The 22,307-nt window shown below is 38.3% G+C and overlaps 1 protein-coding gene across 1 annotated transcript in view; it reads right to left on the minus strand.

Moving 5' to 3' along the window:
* ARL15 (ARF like GTPase 15) overlaps positions 1–22,307 on the minus strand; it is a 216,336-nt gene that overhangs the window by 186,810 nt on the left and 7,219 nt on the right. Inside the window, 1 exon segment of the mRNA XM_031051618.2 lies at positions 16,026–16,082. Within this exon segment, the coding sequence (XP_030907478.2) occupies positions 16,026–16,082 (57 nt within the window).

A 22,307-nucleotide genomic window follows, 5' to 3' on the forward strand; every position in this document is an offset into this window, starting at 1 on the left:
AAGGGGTAACAGGTCAAAACTCTACCAGGGGAAACTCAGATTGGATATAAGGAAGAAGGTCTTTACTATGAGGGTGGTGAGGCACTGGAATGGGCTGCCCAAGGAATTTGTGAATGCTCCATCCCTTCACTGTTCAAGGCCAGGTTGGACAGAGCCTTGCGTGATGGGGTTTAGTGTGAGGTGTCCGTGCCCATGGCAGGGGGATTGGAACTGGATGATCTTAAGGCTCTTTCTAACCCTAACTATTCTATGATTCTAAGGAGAGGAGAACATTAGGAAACCTCAAAGAAATTGCTGCTTGCATCTCGCAGACCCTAGACTTGAGACAATAAGCACTAAATTTGTAACAAGTAAAAGTAAAAGAAGCCACCATAGAACAGGCAAAAGAAGGAAAAGCGCACTCTGGATGAATATTACATACACATCCTTGGTCTCAGAATCCTCCCCAAAAGTCCCTATATTATACACAGTAGAGGGGCAGTAGTGCAGAACGACTTTCACAGACAAAACAGCTCAGCTTGTGTAACAAGAGACCTTTACCATTTAGACACAGTTCAGTAAGTACAAAGCTGATACATATTATGTCATCGATGCAAAAGAGTTAAGTGAAGCAGAAGCTGAGCCATGGACATGTGTCCTGGGTTTAGCTGTAACAGTTACTATTTTTCTCCTTCCTGGTAGCTGGTGCGGGGCCCTGTTTTGGCTTTAGCCTGAGAACATTGTTAATAATATACCAATGCCTTAGTTGCTCCTCAGTAGCACTCTGATCAATGACTTTTCAGACTCTCATGCTCTGCCAAGTGAGGAGGGGCACATGAAGCCAAGGAGGAAGCAAAAGCAAATACATACAACCCTAACACCAAACAAAGCAAATGTAAAAGACAAAGCACAAAGCCCCTACCAGCACTTACAGAAAAGGTGATCTGGCTCCCCTCAGTGATATTCAGACGTGAAAGAGGTAGGTGTTATGAACTAGTCCTGACTAGATGGAGAAACCACTTCTGCTGAGACAAGACTGTACATGGGAGAAGGAATTAGAGAGGAAATTAGCAAACCCATATGGCTAGCCAAGCATAGTATTGCTGTGAGAACGATCTCAAATTTTACCAGTAAAAGCAAATGGGTGGAAATAAAGAAGCATTAGGTAACTTTAACTAGTTAGTTAAAAAAGAAAAGCTAGTTAACTAGAGAATATAAAGCTTATGCAACACAAAAGAATAAAAACATACAATGACTCTTGCATGGTAACACCCCTCTAAGTGAGAAACAACTTGACACAAACTATTCTGCTGACAAAAAAAAAAAGAACAAATAAATAAAACCAACCAAGCTCAAGTTCACTTCCAATGTGTGTTAAGGCTGAACACCCCAGTGATTCAAAGCTAGCCTGAACAAAAAGTAATAGCAATAATACCAACCAGATTCTTTCCTGCCTTCATACAAATGTATTTCTAACTCTTCTGTGGCAGCCGATCTCAGGTTCTACTTTTTCCTTCAGGTTACATCAACCATGACTTTCCCTCAAGGTAAGACAGCCACACTAAGACAAAGATTGAATAGTCAAGCACACAGCTAAGATTAGAAATGGTTTCACATTCTGACACTGCCCTTAAATCGCTGTCTATGGTAGCTTCAAGAAGTATTTCCCTGTTGCTATACACAATGTGCATGTCGGCAAGAGGGACTGATTACTCAGCAGGCATATTTAAACAAAACAAAAATAAGTAGTTTTCAAGTTATAAGGTGGCATTTGTTACAACAAACAGGCACGCAATTTTGTGAAGAGAATGCTCAATAGACTTGCAGAATGCTCAATAGACTTGCAGTTCACCTGCAGAATAGGAATGTTCTAAAAAGACAGAATCTATACAGTTCTTTCATTAACATGGTAGGCATGAGAAGTCTTTGCTCCAGTACTTGATCAGCTTCTTGTTCAACCATTCTGAAGATTTTGTGAGGCATTAATGAAAAATCTAAACAGTTTCTGATTATGCATTTCAAAACCATCAAATTAAAAAAACAAAACAAAACAAAAAAACTGTTAACACATGACTGTTAACAAAGAAATTACACCTTGGAATGGCTGGTTTTAATTCTTTTTGTTTGTTTGTTTTAAATGGCATGAATTCATCTTAAGCAGTGTCCGGAAACTAATGAAAAGGCTGTTTCTAAAAGGAAACTACATTTCTCAGCATACAAGAAGCTCTGTGTGAGAAAGCTCCACCAAAATAAGTTTGTATTGAATTATTATTTGTATCTACATCCTGTTTAGCCATTTAGGAAAAAAAGTTTAGTTCATGTTTTGTAGACCCCTTTGTGTAAAGCTTTAAAAAGGCTTCTGCTAAAAAAGGGAGGGCCCCGGTACCTATATCCTCCAATTCACACTGTGTAGCAATTCAGAACCTTCACCCTGGATTTCCCCAACAAAAATAAAGCCGTCCTTATTGTTTCCTCATCAAACAGTTGGTTTTAAGGTTTAAGCAAAAGTAATACAAGGGGAATGTTGAACTACAGAAAAAAAAAAAATAATCACCATTGAAAGATGTAGAATGAGGCACCGAGACCACCTAAGGACCCTTTTCTGGCTTAATTACAGCAGCACTGCACTGAAATTTAATTAAGGTTTGCTTATGCTTTGGACACCTACTAGAAGTGACACCTACCTCAAGAAGCTACAGCTTACATTCAGGTGGCTCCTTCAAGCTAGTTATGCAAGGGCAGCACACCCTCTCACACTATCTTATGTAATAGGTCTTTTAGAGCCTGAAGCAAACCTCATTACACAGGTTAGTCTTCAATAAAATCCATGCTTCTCCTTTACACACATTTCTGAAGGCAAATACAGTTGGGTTCCTGTCAAAACCCAATGAGATGAGTCTCCAGCCAAAGCAGAACAGGAGATGAAAATCTTAAGTGGCACACCCTCATCCACAAGGAGTGAGCACATAAGATCATAGCCAGCATTATAAGAAATCAACCAGCACAACTGCAGATTTACACCTATTTCCTGAAACCTGAGGACACAAACTATTAAAGCTGACCACTTTTATTTCATACCACATTCTGAGAATCCTGAGTAAGGAGCCAAAACGAGTCTGAAGCATTTTTACAGCACAGAAGGTACTACGGATGCAGACTACCATAGGACTTCTCTGACCCCATAAATAATTGCTTTTAATTTAATTTATTAATATTCTTGGCTGACTAAGTAGAAGGCCACACAGTAGAATAATCCTGTATTTCACCACACGAAATACATTTTGAAGTACAACTTATATACTATATTTCTGTAAGAGAAGATCAAAACAAACCCTGGGGAGAAAAAAACAAAAAAGCACTAGTTCCAAAAAACCACACCAAGACCAACCAACCCTCAAAAATACCACATCACAACTGTGAAGTCCTCACCACACAGAGATGTTTGTTTAAATTATCTCAATCTCTTTTGATCACTTTAAAATGTATTTCATTTTATTAAACCACTGTTCTGCTTACAGGCTTTTTGAAAAAAAACATTTATGACACCGAGTTCTAAAAACACTTTTTTTTTTCACATTTACAGTTATTTCTAGGACAAAAATGTGCTCAAATTATTAGATACTTGTCTCATGACACCACACAAAAGCAACTGACTCTTCCATGACTGAGCTTTATTTTATATAAAGATGCAACTCAATTAAATACTATAATAATACCTTTATAATAATAAATAGATAACACAATCTATTTTAATTGTATGGTACAGGAACTAGCCCCAAACCAAACTATTTTCAAGTTTTGTTAAAAAAAATGGCAATAGGAATTTATTGTTTGGAAATCAGTTTTCATTTCTGTGGGTTTCATTTTTCTGGGTTTGGTTTTACCCTGTTTTGAGAATTCATTTCACACTTTCCCCATGTGGAGGTAAAAAAAAAAAAAATAAAAATAAGAAGAAGTGGTTTTTCTTCTTCCTAAAAAACTTGCTGCTTCTTCTCTTTCCTCTAGAACTTCATTCCCTTCTGGTTGTTTGCTGGGATCAGTTTTAAGCAATGGAATTCCCATTAACTTTCCTGAAAAATGCAGCAGTCAAACAATAATTCCACCACATAAAACAGTTTAGAACTGCTGCTCAGAGACTGTTACAGGCATTTCAAAACTGGGAGATTCTGAAACCAGCTGTACATTGTCTCTTAAACACACTGACTCAACTGGATTTGACATAGGTCAGCTTTGCCATTTTGATAGTGACAGCACTGAATATTACAGTATATGCCACATACTGCTATTTGCCCCTTCAGTTCACAGGGGAAATCCAAAATTGGTGAGGAAAATCAAGAAGCTGTCCTCCATGAAAAAGTACTAAAATTCTTACAGATGTTAAACTTTCAAACCAAATATAGTTGATAAGTTGAACAACGTCATTAAACTACAGATAAAGAAAAAAAACTAGAAAACTTGTACCAATTTTGTAATCTAATGTTATGTTAACATAACATTAATGTTAACATTAACATAACATAATGTTAACATAACATTAAGTAATGAGAGTTAGCAAGAACTGTCTGAAGAGCAAATAACATCTGGACCATGACCTCTAAAATAAATGCATATTTTTCCTTAGAAACCCACTAATATTTGCATATACCCCTGATGTGTTTGTGAAAATTTCCCTATCACAGTCAGAACCTGCATGTGAGATCACTACCAAAGCTTCTAACAAGATCAACAAAAAGATGCTTAACTTTTAAGCATCCCAAAGCTATCTGTTTCACACATGTTAAAACACCCTTTTTATTCACTGGTTTATCTAACTCACTGGTTTATCTAACGATCTTTTTGACTGCCACCCCTTAGCTTTATTAGTGAACAACACAGTCTTACCGAAAGCTGAAGCAAGGGCAATCTGTCTCAACTTATCCTTCAAAATATGCAGCTACTTGTTTTTCAAGAAAAATCTGTATTCTGAAAATACTCGTGCTTACACAGTATTTTGGTACATTCTGATGATGGTCTGTTTCTTAATCCATACTCTATGGCTTCTAAAGGCATCTGAACATTTAAAATGGACATTACACTTCATTTATTACATGAATGCAATACAGATGGACAAGATACAGAATTTAGTATTAATTTTGCACCTAGATTAATATAAACTTTTTTTTCAGTTTTTCCCCAATTGAAATGTGGGTTTGTAAAAGCTATGAGAAACTCCTTAATCAAGTGCCTTTTGGATAAACTCCAAAGCAAACAGACGTGACAAAAGAGAAACTTTCTAGACTACACATTAAGTCTAAACAGAAACTTGCAAATAACAGTAAGTAGAAAGTGGACACCTTAATTGGGTTGAAAACTGTACTTTATTTACCCCTTCTAATGCAGCAAGGCACTAAACCATTTGAATACTTTTATAAGAAGCAAGAAATATCTGAACAAACAGCAATCATTTAGATTTACAGTTTAATCATCATAACCATATTAATGCTTATGCATAAAAAGTGAGTTAATCTCACCCTCTCTAATTTAAGCAACAAAATATTCTCCAATTGAAAGCCCTATAGGTCTTGCCTCCTCCTAGAAGCTTAACCAAATAGGAAATAGTTCTGTTATGCTGTAAATCCCCAGGGAACTACAGACCAGTTAGTCTCATCTCTGTGCCTGGCAAAACCATGGAGCACAGTCTCTCGGAAACAGTGTTAAGGCACATGAAAAATAACGAGGTGGATGGTGACAGCAAATACAGCTTCACCAAGGGCAAATCATACCTGACCAATTTGGTGGCCTTGTACAATGACACTACAGAAATAAAGGACAGAGGCAAAGCAGTTGATTTCATCTACCTGGACTTGTACAAAGTGTTTACACGATCCTGCAAACAGTTCGACACTGTATCTGAACTGGAGTGACAAGGATTTGATGGATGGATCACCCAGTGGATAAGGAATTGGCTGGATGGCCACAAACAGCGTTTCAGGCAATGGCTCCATGTCCAGATGGATTCCAGTAACAAGTGGTATCCCTCAGGGACTGGTATTGGGACCGGTCTTGATCAACATCGCTGTTGGTGACATGGACAGTGGGATTGAGTGCGCCCTCAGCAAGTTTGCTGATGACACCAAGCTTTGTGGTTCAGTTCATATGCTGGAGGGAAGGAATGCCATCCAGAGGGGCCTTGACACACTTGTGAGGTGGGCTGATGCCAACCTCATGAAGTTTAACCATGACAAATGCAAGGTCCTACACCTGGGTCAGAGCAATCCCAGGCACAGCTACAGGGTGAGCAGAGAAGAGATTCAGAGCAGCCCAAGGAGAAGGACTTGGGGGTGTTGGTCAATGAGAAAATGAACATGAGCCAGCAGTGTGCACTCACAGCCCAGAAAGCCAACCGTATTCTGGGCTGCATCAAAAGAAGCATGACCAGCAGGTCAAAGGAGGTGATCCTGCCCCTCTACTCTGCTCTCGTGAGACCTCACTTGGTGTATTGTGTGCAGTTCTGGTGTCCTCAACGTAAAAAGGACATGGTACTGTTAGAACAAGTCCAGAAGAGGGCCACGAGGATGATCAGGGGACTGGAGCACCTCCCGCATGAAGACAGACTGAGAAAGTTGGGGCTGTTCAGCCTGGAGAAGAGAAGGTTGCGTGGAGACCTCATAGCAGCCTTCCAGTATCTGAAGGGGGCCTACAGGGATGCCAGAGAGGGACTTTTCATTAGGGACTGTAGTGACAGGACAAGGGGGAATGGGTTCAAATTTAAACAGGGGAGATTTAGGTTATATAAGGAAGAAATTTTTTACTCTGAGGATGATGAGGCACTAGAATTGGTTGCCCAAGGAAACTGTGAATGTGCCATTCCCTGATGGTGTTTAATGACAGGCTGGACAAGGTCTTGAGCAACCTGGGCTAGTGGATGGTGTCCCTGGCCATGGCAGGAATTAGATGATTTTAAGGTCCTTCCAGCTCTGACCATTTGATGATTCTATGATTCTATCTTCTATGAGTCTTTCCAGGTATTCTTGATGGAAGAGTGTCTACTCAATAAATGACGGTTATCAAGCAATTTAGTAAGTACTGCATGAAAATAATAAGCTGCTCCAGGGGCTGTTATATTGAAGTAAATAAGGCAAAAGAAGAAAGGGAAACTACTTAGCAGCACCTCTGAATTGTAACCTGCCACACAAATAACTCCTTACTCTAGTTTTAACTTTGGGGTTCTGTGCAGAATGACATATCTGCTTATTTACAGAAAGCTGAAAAAGTATATGACATGTTTTCAAACAACAAAGGAACAGATGTTTCTCTCTGTTTACTCTGTGTTCCACAACGAATCATAGAATGGTTTGGGCTAGAGGTGACCTTAAAGATCATCCAGTTCCAACCCCTCTGCCATGATCAGGGACACCTTCCACTAGACCAGGTTGCTCAAACCCCCATTCAACCTGGGGCTTGAAGAGCTTAAACTGCAGCAAGAGAGTTTAACAGGAGATATAAGTTAGATCTTAATAAAGAGTGTGTAAAAGAAAACAGTTCCATAGAACAGAAGAGTATTGCTTGTCAAGCTCATGAAGAGAGTACTAGAGGACATTATGACATTTGCTGGGGTATTTTAAGAGAACATGTCTGGTCCAAGCTGGTTTTGCTGTAGCTCAACCTGTTTCTGAGCCAGAGATGTATTAGATGACACTCACTCCTTTCAGCCCTATTTGTCATGATTCTACCACATGAAAATGAAAAACAAAATCATTTGTGCATCAAGGCAGACTCTGTTTCTGAGGCTTCGCATACTTCACCCATTGATGCCACAAAATCCTGCATCAGCAACACATTAATCCATTAATTCATCTATTAAGCACCTTTCTTAATTAAGCTTTTCATTAAAAATGAGGCATTTCAACCCTGACACACCCAAAACAGCCATTGTAAAGACCTTTACAGAAAGATCTTCTCTAGCACTCCAAATAACTCTTGCAAAGCTCCACAAAGAATTAAAGCTCACTGTTCAAATAAGGAATTAGTTTTTAGTACACAATGCAGACACTCACATCAGAAAGTTACCCAAGCTAGTTTAAGAAGGAATACAGAAATGCTCAGTGCCTAAACAGCAACACAAAATATCTGCAACAGTTCAACATACTGAGCATGCCACAGTAGAAATTCATATACAACTTCTATAAATAAAGTTTTAGCACCACATTTGCTGACTATACTACAGTGCGAACAGTGCTGAAAACTATTATTAATGGAATTTGAAGGGAATAGATTCTAGCGTACAATTTACCTCAAAATGTTTCCTCTGCACACACACCCTTCCATCACCACCTCTCATCCCAGCAAACAAATGGAAAAGTTAAAACACTGCTAAAACTGGAGGAAATTAAAAACCAACACTAAGAAACAAGCCTGAGGTACAAAGAAAGTGAGATCTTAGAACAAAAAAGATTATTTTTGTCAATGGCAAGAAGTCTGGTCTAACAGAGAAGGACAGGATGAAGTTTAATGACATTAGAGAAGTGAAGAAAACAAACATGATGCTTAAGGGACTATAGAACAGGATGGGAGTATAGAAAACAAATAATGAATAACTGAACTATGGGATGAAAGAGGACAGTGATGAACACTAGCAAGATTACATTAGGGTAATTCTATAAGCAGCTGAATCAAAAACATTAAACATGCAGAACCATGAAACATGCCAGAAACCACAGGCACCACTTATCTCGAGTATAATGGCAGCATTAAAGAATACATCCCAGGACACGTCCATGAAGAAACCATCGATCCCTTCACCATGCGGTCATCTGGCAAGAGATTTGTTGCCAACAGACACATAAAGCGGCATTTCACCCCCAAACCTGAGATTAGCACAGAGTCGCTGGAGATGTTGAATCACTATGGTTCAAGCCAAGAAATAACAAGCAGTGGATCAACCGCCAGATGGACTGCCTAGACTACTGGGGACTCGGACTCTCAGTCTTCACCCTGCAAACAGCTGGAGCTGAGGGATACATCCACCAGGTCAAATTCACTTACTACGTCCAGTTCAAGGAGTTCACTTGGCCTATCAACGAACCCAGAGGGGGAAAACAGGGCCTTCTGCTTGAAACTCAGAAGGCAATTATCAGAGGAGCTAGAAAAGGAAAATTATCTATGGGTATTATTAACCACACCCCTGAGGCATGATGATCACGGAGTTATGCAGGTTTCCCAAGCCTGTCCCCAAGGACACACTGCCACAGAATGGTCAGAGATCAAGAGAATTTGGCTTCAACCCTGTGCTAGCTAGAACTGATAGCTGCAGTCTTGCAGCTCTTGCCATATGTATTTATCTCAAACAGGTCATGCAGATGTATTTCATACAACTCGGACTGAGGAAGGCCTGTGCACTGCACCACGTGTTTCTCCTCAACAAGAAGAAAACATACTGAAAGCACACAGGAGTACTGCTCCTCGAGAGCAAGAACAATAAGGAAAAATGGTAGGTCACATTTTCACCTGAGATGCAGCATTTATAAAGTAACTGCACAACAATTTGTGTTTCTGTACTCAAAGAGGATGTCAAAAGGGCTGAGTGAAACAAGGTGGGTCTAGCACTTTAACTGACAGCTAAGAAATTGAAGTTGCAAGTTTGGGAAGCCTTGGAACAAACACTGCTGCAAAGGGAGGTACAAGAGATTTCCCTACATTTATACAGGCAGCTGTGACAATACCAGAGAAAGAAATTTTAAAGTCTTTGTTACAACATGCCATGTGATAGCTGTAAGTAACCCCTGCTCTCCAGGACACAAAGATGTCACTTCTCACATCTTACCGGTTTCTGAAAGCCTGTTGCCCAGAATGGCATTTGAAATATTAACGCACTTCTCTAAAGCTACCTTTTCAAATATAAGTAAGTATATATTTATACATATTTATCCCAGTAGAACCATTGTATGAAGAGACAGTGCCTATTAAACACTATCATTTTATACTCTTCAACAAGATAGTACCCAGCAAGATAAATCCATTAAAAATGGGAAGAGTGTGAGCAATTACAGAACAATAAATACAAGTAAAAGAGCTGGATGCAAATACTATTAATAGTATTTATTCCTGATACTGTTTCTACTTGCAAACCACCTGTCAGAGTTTTATTTATGTAACCGTACAAAGTAGAGGATATGATTACACACAGGGAGCAGTGCATGCAAATTTTGCATAACTAAAGCAGCACTTTTCAACACAATGCCGAATGGCCCAGCCAGACTCCAGGAATCCTTGCAAATTAACTTGCTTCTTTGCAAACCTCACAGCTATGCACAGTCCCCAACTCTGGACTACAGAACGTCAAAGGCAAAAAAAAAAAATAAATGTCACATTCTTTTTGCCCTTCTATAAATCAGATGATACAGCTAACTGCTGGATTTGTACACTTGCCACTTGGTAAGTTAGTATGCCCTACTACTACCTTTCTGAGTTCACAGTCACAGGGCATAGATGTGATTTTTTCATTGGAGATTGTCAGGTTTTTTAATACCTTTACTTTGCAATGTACTTGCAATTTACATTTTAAATTGATCATATACTTAAAATAATTATTTATTTTTGTAATTAAAGTCGCTACTTTGCAAACTGTACAAAAAAGGCCACTAGGAAAATTCCATGCTCAAACAATCACCCCTTGCATAACTTGAGCTTACAGTAGTTTATCTTTCATGTAGACCAGCCACTGAAGCAAAACACATCATTTTGCCAGTACTTTCTGTTTTCTGGAAAGACAGCAACACTGAAGATCAGGAATCCTAACTTCCAAAGAGAAGATGCAAAACAGTATTTATGTACAGGATAACTAACCACATAGCTTTGATAAATACAAACTGAAACGCAAATTGTCTAAACAGAAAATATTTGAGACTCTTGAAATGAGGATCTGGGCTTTTTTCCCTACCCTTTCCTAATGTTTGTGGTCTGTAGAACATCACTGCTGTTTTCTGGAACAGGAAGGGGCACAGACAGCAGAGAGTAGTCAAGAGGAATACAACCTAAGTTCACAGAGTCCCTAATTTAGGACAAAGCTCTGTTGCAGCCTGCAAGTTTGCCAGACACCTCATTCTGTGCAAAAAACTAACAAATCGCTATCTTGGCAAACCCCACCTTTCCCAGAGAAATCAACCAGCAGCTGTCAGAGGTTGTTGAAGGACTTCAAGTACAATGTATAGCAGTTATTAGCTTGGGAAGTAATGCTGTTGCAGCAGCATGGGTTGGACCAAACTGCTGAGCTCTTTGAGCAGACAATGTGGCTCTGGCCGAAAGAAGAGGTTGCTTAGCAATTCCAGGACGGTTTACTTTAACCAATGAACTCTGTGGAAAGAAGAGCAGAGAACTGCATTCTGATCCTCACTCCTAGCCGAGCCTTGATGATTTCCCACTCCACTTGTCTTTACTTGCCCCATGAGGGCAAGAAATCACAATTCTTTATTTCTGAAAAGTAGAAGAGAAAGTCTCATAGCAAAAACATCCACAGTATACCTAACCATTCACATGCACAGAACTCTTGCATCAGGACATTCTGCCTCACTTTCTCCTGTTCAAGTTGGTAGAAATACACACCACAACCAGCATGGCTCAAGCAGCTTGACTATAGATTTGCAGCAACAGTGGACATAGAGCCATCAAATGCAGGTTACTGCCGAAACTCTGGTAGACAGCAACAACCTTTTATTTAAGGCTCAAAGTTGAAAAGATTTGTACCTTTCCTTTCCACCAGTCTCCCCACAGAATATCAACAGTGACTGTGAATGGAATTATCCACATTTCCCAAAGGGTAGCACATAAAAGGATTTTTTTCCTGCTGCTCTTTTGTGCCTTTGTTTTGCTGCTCATGTCAAGGACATGACATGGGAAAGGGAGGAGTAGACAGGATATGCTATATGAGCACGAGCTCTGTTATTACTTTAACTTAGCATTTTCCAATGGGAAACCACGTTGGGGAGGGGAAGAGTCTCACAGGAAGCCTTTCATACAGTAAGTCAGGCTGGCTCCTGAACCTTTCCAAATATGCTCCCATGATCACCTCCTATTCCATGACTGCCTTTAGTTACTACCTCAGTTGAATTCTCTTCAGAGGTTCCACTCTACCACTTCATGAACAAATGTTCTTGCTACTTCGTTCTATCATCAAATTCCTTACCACACCAGCCATTTCCAGTCAAACCGTTTCATGACATGAATTTATCATTATAAACAAAGACAAACGTAAGTTAATCCAAAGTAAACCAGAGAACTAAAAGCATATTTGCATTGTTTACTATACTTGCGGTATATAAATTATAGTAAGCACAGTCGTATAAGTGCATCATTTTTTCCACATATCACAGCATAAATTCAAGCCAAGAGGCCACTAATACCAAAATATCCATTACTCATCAGTGTCAGAAAGAAGATGCCAACATTGATGCAATGCTGCTAGAGTGCACCCCTTTTGCCATACCCACTATCTGAGAACCAGAAAGCTCTACAGAGGGCTTTTCAGTATCCTTATTGTTTTGCTTTCAAATTAGTGTTTCCTAATCATTTATCTACTGATGCCATATTCTGTAATCAAGGAAAACTGTTACTTTATAATTTCCTGAAAAGGGACAATATTCTCAGGTAGGTTTTTTTCTAACACATATCAGCAAAGGACCAAATTTCCACTAAGTCTCCTTAGGTTTTTCTGTATGGCTCTCACCACTGCAAAGGCTTCTGTCCTAGTTTTGTTATCCAAAATAGCAAGCAATACGTAAATTACTTTTTTGCTTATTCCTGGAGTCACATTTAGGGGTGAGGGACAGGAAGGAACTACCCTAGTTCAAAAAAGTTTACTATTACATGTAAACAGCTGAGAAGGAAAGATGTCTCAAAGCCTAGTACAGAGTATCAGAGAGCCTTTTAGAGAAGATGTGTAGGCATACAATCATGCACAGTTTCTGACATGGAGTCCTAAATAGCTATGAAGTGGAAAACATCCCATCATAAAAATTGTCTCACAAGACAACAAATTCTGGATTATTTTTCCTCTGAAGCTTATGCAGGCTGAACTCTCCATTGCTATTTTACTATGATTTTTACTTGGTAAAGAAAATTAAATCAGCAACTGAAAAGAAGTTAATGGTATCATGGTAAATTTTGCTACAAGCTGTCATATGCTTGCAATCTCCATAGACACACGGATTCAAGAAGTAATTTATCTGCCTGTTCCCACACTTCCAACTGTCACGTCTGACTCAGACACTAGTATGGTGGAAAAAGCAGGAACAGGCAGCTGAAATGACTGATACTTCTGCCAGAAGGTGTGAAGAAGCTGCATGAAACACACAGAGGAAATAGATATCTACTTTGGTTGGTTGATTGTCTTTTTAATCCAAAAGTTTTCATTTAAGTTTAGGGTAATGCTTTATTTTAAGATACACATATTTCAGCTTCAGATCTTTACAAATATCTAAACAGTTTTTATATTAACCACCCCTGCTTTTCCACCCCACCCCCCCCAAAAGGGTATACACATGTAAGTAATCTCATCTAGTTTAATCCCCCAAAATGGGTATCAAGTCTCTTTCTGCACTCTTGCAAAGATCTGTAGGTTTTCTAGCTCAGGACAAGGAAGCTTTATCCTCTTAGTCCTGGTGGCTGAAGGCAGCACAGGCTCTTTTGCCATGGGTAACTACATAAACCCTCCCTCCATCTCGTAATCCATACAGGCCTGAAAAACAGGAAGCCTATTTAATGGAGTAGTACAGCTGAAGTAATGGGTGCTCAAGAGTGCAACTGATAAGCAGCTCGATAACAGACTAACAGTTGAGATGTCTGTAGTCCAAAGGACTAAGAGCCTTTGCAACATACTTGCAGCACTGTACAATGAGGACATGCAGAACAGGAAGTATCCAGGTAATACTGTACAAACCAAACACATGGTGCTGGGAAGGACTGTCATGTGAGAGACTGTTAAGCTTTTGGATAAAAATCAATCAAAACAACAAAAAGTCTATTAAGTCTGCAATACAGTGTACAGTAGAAAGCACGCAAGACACAAGGAATTAATTAAACAGAAAATATGAATTGAAATTTTGCTTATTGACATCAGTAAGGAGCACCATACTTGCTAGCTACAAGACATTCACATACCTGAGCAGCAAATCCTGTAATCAAGTTACATAACTGAGCATGAGCAGGGCACACAGGGGAGGGAGAAACTATCACTGTGCTTCCTCATGGGTCCCGTTTTAGGAGATCTCTCCCTTTACTCTGACACCAAAGTTGTCCATACCCACCCTCCAGTCAGACCACCTGAAAATTCACCTTTCTAATGACAAGCATTTCTATATAAGCAAGTACTTTTAGCACCCAGCACTTTCCTAAAGGAAATTGCTTATCCTTGAAATGGGATGTGGCCAAGGCAGCGCATCTGCGGAGGCTCTTATGTCTACTCATCATCCTCCTTGCTTTTCTTCCTTAAATACCAGCAGTCAATGAAATCAGTTTCTCACAGCATGTTCATAAATAAAGCTAACTCTTTATATTTTGTTATTTAAAATGTTTGATGAAATTAAATATTATGCTCCCCAAAAGGTCACAATATTAGTTATCCAATTATCACAATATATGCAGCTACCACAACTTAGAAGTGCACTGAAGTATACACACCACACTCAGCTATTTTAAACTAAAACAGAAAGGGTGTCTTTCGCTACGCATTATACTTGCTTATACCTGATTCTGCAACATGCATACATTTATACTTGGACATAGAATCACAGAAGCATAGAATAGTTAGGGTTGGAAAAGACCTTAAGTTCATCAAGTTCCAACCCCCTGCTATGACATCCTCTCAAATTAATCTGGACAAGTTGTCATAGCCTTCTAAAGAGTTGACAGATGGTTTGCATACCTTGAAGCCATTAAAACCTCATACTGTAACCCTCTCTGATCCTTCAAGATAAGCATACTCTTATCACATAGGAATTTGGAGAAAGTCTTCCTGAGGAACTTAAATACCACAGGAAAATATGCCTTTGACTGTGGAACCAGCAGATTCATCCATGAGGATTTTGTCTATATTGCCCAAATCTGTTCTTTTCTGCCATTTAGAAAATAGTCTTTCAGCTGTTGAAAACAGGATGCAGGCAAATGTAATGGGAAAAAAAAAAAAAAACAACAAACAAACCTCAAGCAGGTACTAAATCCTACCTGAACTAAATTCTAAGACTAAAAGCAAAAAATTAAGCTTTGCAATGCTGTCCTCAACAGTTAATGGTGGTACCTAGTGCTCATCACCTACAATTTTGACTGTACAGCCTAATGAAACAGTAAGTAATATGTGCCAGACTTCCCCCTTAAAAGTATTAGCAGAAGGAGCAGCACTCCCACTCCAAAAGCTTCAGGATTTGAAGCGTGATTAGAGCAACAGTGTCTTACACGTTGTGTAATCAAAGCTTACACAATGAATTTCTACAAAACATTCTATTCACCCGTTTTCATCATTCACTGGAACAACTGAAAGCAAGAAAAAGGAAAAAAAATAAAAGTAAACCCCAACCAAAATCCAACACCTAAAACAAACAACTTAGTACATTTGGGACATAGGTTTGAAGTAAACCTCATACTTCTTTTAAATAATTATGTTTGGTAAATTCAACTTAACAGCATTTGGCAAATATTAAGGCACTCCAGGCAAATCTTAGAACAATTATGACATTACTCAAACATCATGGATATTTAAATATGTACAAACCCTTCAATTACAGTAGGCCAGAACTAATACACATGACTTCTGAACTTTCTTACAGCTTATGTGGTTGACTGATTTTTTCTTTACCTGTTTAATTAAAGAAAATAATACTTTTTCTGTCCTAGTACTAGTAAGTCTTTAAGAGGACAAAACCATGCTATAGCCTGTTTATGTAAACTGATATGACAAATCCCTTTTGCTAACTGCATTACTTAATCCTGATCGATTCCAAAAAGGTAAGTAACTTTTTTTCACTCAAATGGCATTAACACTAACAAAAATTATTTATTTAGTTAAAACATTGTCTTACCGTGTAAATCCCAATTCTACAAACAGCAAATGAGAGCTGGATACATTCAGACATAGTCTAAAGAAATTAAAATAGAGATATTACCAAGAATGCTATTTACTACAAATTAGGTTTTTTTCCCATCTCTCCCCTTTCCCCTGAAAACACCACCTAAGGCTATATTTATGTTTCTTCTGTAAGTTTGCATTAAACAAGCTGAGAAAATTCCCATATAAATTCAGATTATGCAGATACTTACTACCTTTCTATAGAGAAGCAGCTGCAAACACCATCATACTTCCTAATACAATACTTCCTAATGCTCCCCAGAATGCCTGTACACAACAATAACATTTTGCATGCAAGCTTTCAGTTCCATTTATTTTTATCTGCTTGGGTTTAAAAACAACCTGCAAAAGACATTTTAATAGGGTAATGTGCTTTTGGCTTCTTAGAAGACTCTAAAGAGCTTCTACATTTAAATATTACCATTTTTCTCTCCTGTCATCATTCAAATTCTCTTCCTCTATTTACCAAAATAACATGTATTATTTAATATCCCCACATTTCTGAAGTCATACTCCTTTAGTTTTCTGAAATTTTTATGTTCAAAAGAGTGCTCTCTACTGTCCTGAATATTTTATTTAATCTGATCTTACAGCTGTGAATAAGCATATTAAAAGCTTTTACCCTCAACTTGCTCAACTTCCAATCTGTTGTGATTCCACAATTCTATGTCTTCTGCAGTCACACAGAGAGGCTGAGGATGGACTATGAATTTCTGATGAAACAGATGAAAAACACCTTCTTTAAATAGCACAAAGAAGCCAGAAAATAAATGCAATTCCCCAACTCCAAAATAAAGCCTACTGTATGCTTGCCTTTTTTATATACTGTGCAATAAACCAGGCTTACAATTATTTATTCAGATGAATGGAGGAATTACTTTAAATAAGGTATTTGAGAAGTCACTGTAGGCAAAAATTAAAGCAATCAAGTGGAACATTTATACTCCATGTGTAACAAGTTCACACATCATCTACATATATTTTATGATGCTGAAGGTGAACTGCTGGATGCTACAGACTTCAAATAGGATCAGTGAACTATTTTTTTTTTTTTTGGCCTCTGCTTTCTAACCTCCCCCCCCTCAAAACCCTGCAACTGAATTACCCATTTAATTAGAATTGTGATTCTTAAAAGAGAAGTCATGAGTGCTAAAAAAAATGTGTAGCAACATTTTTCATTAGCTACTCATAAGTGAGTACTCATTAACTACTCATAAATGAGTAGTATTTCACTAGATTGTCTGAAAGTCAAAAAGCACAGCACAAAAACCTGAAAGCAAACCTCAACAGCATGGTTGGTTTTCTTTTCTTAGTGGAAGTGATCTAGAATATTCCTACTGACAAGGAAATGCTGCTTCAAAGCACCATTTAAATTGCCAGGATGTATTCTTTTCAGCTTTCAGAACAAACACCCAATTCTACGACTTGTGCTCTAAGTTTCCCACAGAAAAAAAAAAAAAAAAAGGCACAGAAAAATAGGAGTAGGACCAACTTTGGGAAATCCTACGTTACACATAGTGGTGGGGTGGGGTTATAAACCATACCCATACCCCTCCTGAGAGTATTTGCAGAGCTTGTTCCAAAGGTTCTAGGGATGGATGACTTCCCCCAGCAATTTCATCTACTGCTTCATTACCCTCCCAACTAGAAAGTTTTCTAATGTTTAACCTGAGTCTGCTCCAATTTAAGCTCATACTGAAACACAGGGTGATACATGCAGTGATTTGTATTTTCAGGATCCTGACATACTCTGTGCTGATGGCAGACTCAACTTTATACATAAAGTAAAAGATTATTTTGGGTTGCAAGGGAAGTAAACATGCAGCAGCAGCAAAGCATTGCAATTTCTCAATGTATATAGTTTGCTTTTATTCTAGACAAGTACAGCATTATACATTGTTTTCCTTATTTTAAGTTTTGCTCAGTACTCCCATGAATGTATAGCCTGGAAGAACTTAGCTGCAGTTCAAATTCTCCAGCAAGCACCTGTGGTCCCTTGCTTCAGTAGAATAAAGCACATCTATGCTACTTTACTATCTGTTGTTGGGTTTATTAATGTTTTGAAACCAGTAAGCTATTAGAAGGGATGAATTCTAAAATTATTATCTCCCCTTCCTACTGTCACAAATACTGCCATTGAATGCTTCCCCTAATCATTTCCCAATGGAATATTAAGCTAATCCCATCCCCAAGTCTCCAAGATGATGCATATGATCTACAGCCTGTACCATTAAAAAAAGCTCATTAATTCCAATGCTGTTATCAACTTCTCTCTTATATTCACCTCTTCTCCCCCCAGAAAAAAAAATTACATTCCCCTCAATATTATTTCAGTTTAATAACTGAAAAAGCATCAGGATTTGATTTAAACAATTATATGCTTAGGGATGCTGTCCTTCAGACTATCACTCTGCTCACTGAATTATAATGTATCTGATAATATGTTGCTACACTGGGAATTTATTCTTCATACTTTCATTACTTTGGTTTTGCATCTCATTCAGGACCATACAACTGGGCAACAAAACAATTGTTGGAGAATTTTCATTTCGTTTACTTACAGTTCATTGTTGCTTTCTGAAAGGATTTTACATGGCAAGCATGAAAGTAAAAGAAAAAAAATAATGTAAAAATATTCCTACAAATATTACAAAAGAAAGATACCTTTTTGATACAATTCTACAAACACGTATTCTTAAGAGAAGTCACTTAATATGTCTAAAGTGAACAGTCATCAGGTCAAATATGCCTAACAACATAAGCATGCATCTATACCATTAGGTACACTTCTTCTGAGGCAAAACCTCACAAGCGTTAAATAACTTCTCCAGCTGGAAACTGAACCCACAGCTAACATACATATTTGCCCAAAACTCTGTTATTTCAACCATGTTATAAAAACATGACTGTTCATAATGACCTAGAAAGATGTCTGCCTTGCAACTGTGTAACCTGTCATTCACAAGTGTTTGTTCTGTCCATTTTTTTAAGCAGTCAGCTATGAGTACAAACCACTTTCAGTATTTGGTATTTTAAAAAAAAAAAATCTGGCAGCTGACACAGGCACAATCTGCAACTGCACAAATTTATTGTTTTAATAGCTGTATCTTCCGCAAATATTACCTACCTGCAATATTTACAAGAGAGAAAGCTTTGAAGAGATTAATTAGAGCACATTTCGCAACTGATCACTTCAAAGCTGCAATCACCAAGTTGAAAGCAGTAGTCTCAAGAAACTTGGTGGGCAAAAGGGGAGGAGGGATCCTAATCAGCTTCTGGGAAGAGACACCTGACAGAACTGCAGGAGCTGGTATCCTCAACTCTGCCAATCAACAGAAATACTCACCTTGACCTCAGCTTACTTTGCCACAATCCAAAATAAATTACAGTGCTAAGTATAGTTCCAAGACCACAAAGGCAGAAAGCAGTACAAGAAAAGGAAGTTGTTGGGTTTTTTCCAGTGGTATGTTTCTTCAGTAAAATAAAGATTAAGATGCCCTCCTGCTCTTTTATAAAGAAGAGGCTCACCCCAGTAATCACTTGGAATTATCGCACCTTGCAGGCAAAAGCCTTTTCACCCCCATTTTATCTGCATCTGTTTCAGTAAATAAGAAATGTGAAAATTAGCAATAAAAATTTAAAGAATATGCAGATTTTATGGTACCTATACATATGGAGCCTGGAAGAAATACTCAGTGCTTGAGTTTTCCAGAACATGTAGATACCCAAAAGCACACACAACTGTGCAGATAGCCAAACTGTGTAGATACCCAAAAGCACACACACAGGTGGCAGGAACTTCAACCAGCCCTACTGCTTGCTAAGCTTGTGGTATACTCCAAGTAGTAGCTCAAAGGCTTCTTTTTCTGCATAAGATGTTATTAATGAAATGTGTTAGAGGGCTGTGACATTTCTAACTTAAACTCCCTAAATTCTTTTTTAATACAGCTGTCAGGGGTAAAAGACACAAAATATTTTCATATTCTCCTTCAATGCTGAATAATTAGATTTTTAAAATACCAACCTTTTTGTACATAATCGTTAGAAAAAATAAATCTGAGTTTAAAGACTAGAAGAAACTGATGCTGATGGAAAGGCAATGATATGTGAACAGTGAACAGTAAGTAGGACTGAATCCAAGAATCCACTTGTCATCAGAAAAAGTAATCAAGTGGATGCACCACAGAACAATGCTCTCCCCTCTTTTAGGCAATATTTTTACTAGAAAAGTTTTCCATTACTGTTTCCAGGACTGCAATGATTCAAAGAGTGAAAGATGCAGATTAGCCAACACAAAAATAATAGCTAAAAGAACAGCATAGAGATTTCTCAAGAATTCTGGTCCTTTTTTCCTGTCCTGCTGAAACCTGAAATTAGGCAAGTTTCTAGTCAAGAATAAAGCACTGAGAGATCAATCACTGTAGAGTGCATCATCACTCTGCATTCTACATAGGGTGCCAATTCAGTTTCAGGTTCACTCAGTGCTGTGGGCCTTACATATAAAGTTACAAATTGGTTAGGATATAAATGCTGGAAGGCCAGTAGCCTCTTGCTCATATGTAAAGGCAGCACCTCCAAGCAGAAGGAATCCTTTAGCTACATGTCCCTGGAGCAGATTAAGTGTGCTCATAAATCTCTCTGAATTAAAAAGTCTCACCTCCTGTGCAGTCAATGCAATTCTGCTTACACTGGGGAGCACTCCTGGACCCAGTCCAGAATATCTCCATTTTCTAACTGTAATTTCCTGTACTGGAACTAGATCTAACTGTCCCCTCGGTGAGGATGCATGGACATGTTTAGCACACAGCATAACCACCAGGACGTACAGGGAACCATATACCTCATGGACACATCCTCAGGTTCCAGCAATCACAGCTTCAGAATCTCCACAAGTCTATCCTCACACTTGGATATCAAGTTTAATACCGCTTACAAAGAACCTGCCTTACGAGAAACTACAAATTCACAGTCTATTCATTTTGGCTTCCCTAAGATTAGCGCACAAATGAGACCCAGAATGCAACTATGCCCATGGGAAAAAACAGTTCCTGGATTGTAACTGTCATCAAGTTCTTCTACTGGGAGAAATTACTTATTGCCTATTTACCCTCTCCTTATGATTTCAAAGATATCTACAATATTGACTTCAAACACCATTCAGTTGTCTCTTCTTCAGACTGAAGGGCTATTACTATTTAATCCCTCCTTGTACGGAAGCAATTGTTTTCTTTCAATTACTGTGTCATCCATCTCTTTTTCTTTTTTGCTTCTACAATACTCCTTCTGAGATGATGCAAACAGAAATGTTATGTTTAAGACAACAGCAAACTTTAAATATAAACAGTGCAAAAATCAGATTTTTCCTTCTTTTTTGTTCCTAGTACTCTACACTTGTTGACAGATATCTGGGTTGAGATGACATTTTTGAAAAGGATCCTCTTTCCCTTTCCTGAGCACTCATGGTATTTTAGGGCCTATTCATTCATCTGTACTGCCATGTGACTCCTACTACAAATATATGCAACATTGCATTTATCAAAACTGAATTTCACCTGCCATTTTATTACCAATATCAGAAGGGATACTATGATTTTTTTTCCCAGGCTTAAGATGCATTCTTGATGTCTCTGCATCAGCCTGTTCAAAGCACATGCAGTTTATACAACTAAATACAAACATGAATTTCCCTTGTAATCTCTGCATTCTCTTGTCCCTTTTATTCACTGACAGAGCAGGGCTATCAAATCTCATTTATGAAACTTACTATTGACAGTTTAAAGTATGATTACCTCATTTTTAACAGCTTCAAAGTTTTTCATCTCTATTAGAGCCAAAAGCACAGAAGACTAGGCAGTAGTTGCCATACACACTAATAAAATGTAGAAAACAGAAACTTCTTCCATTCAAAAGTTCCAAGTCATAACAACAAAAACAAAGAAAAAAAAATCTGTGAATTTATTATGAACAGTTACTCCTGGCTCTTGCATGCCATCCTGCTTCCCCTGACTCGCCAACAGTTAATGTGGTCCTGTGAACAATTTTTCTTCTACAGGTGTACCAAAACAAACACCTTAAAAGTGAAGCATCATACAATGATTCACGTTCTTCCTGCTGTTTGTCTTCATAGGCAATAAAGCTACAGGGCAGGACTGCATCTAAACATACCAGGGCTTGTCAGCTAGACTTCCTGCTGTGTGTCTCTTGCCTAAGATGGCAGGAAGCTACTTACATGCTC

The sequence above is a fragment of the Melopsittacus undulatus genome, chromosome Z (genome assembly GCF_012275295.1).
Source record: "Melopsittacus undulatus isolate bMelUnd1 chromosome Z, bMelUnd1.mat.Z, whole genome shotgun sequence".
Taxonomy (NCBI): domain Eukaryota; kingdom Metazoa; phylum Chordata; class Aves; order Psittaciformes; family Psittaculidae; genus Melopsittacus; species Melopsittacus undulatus.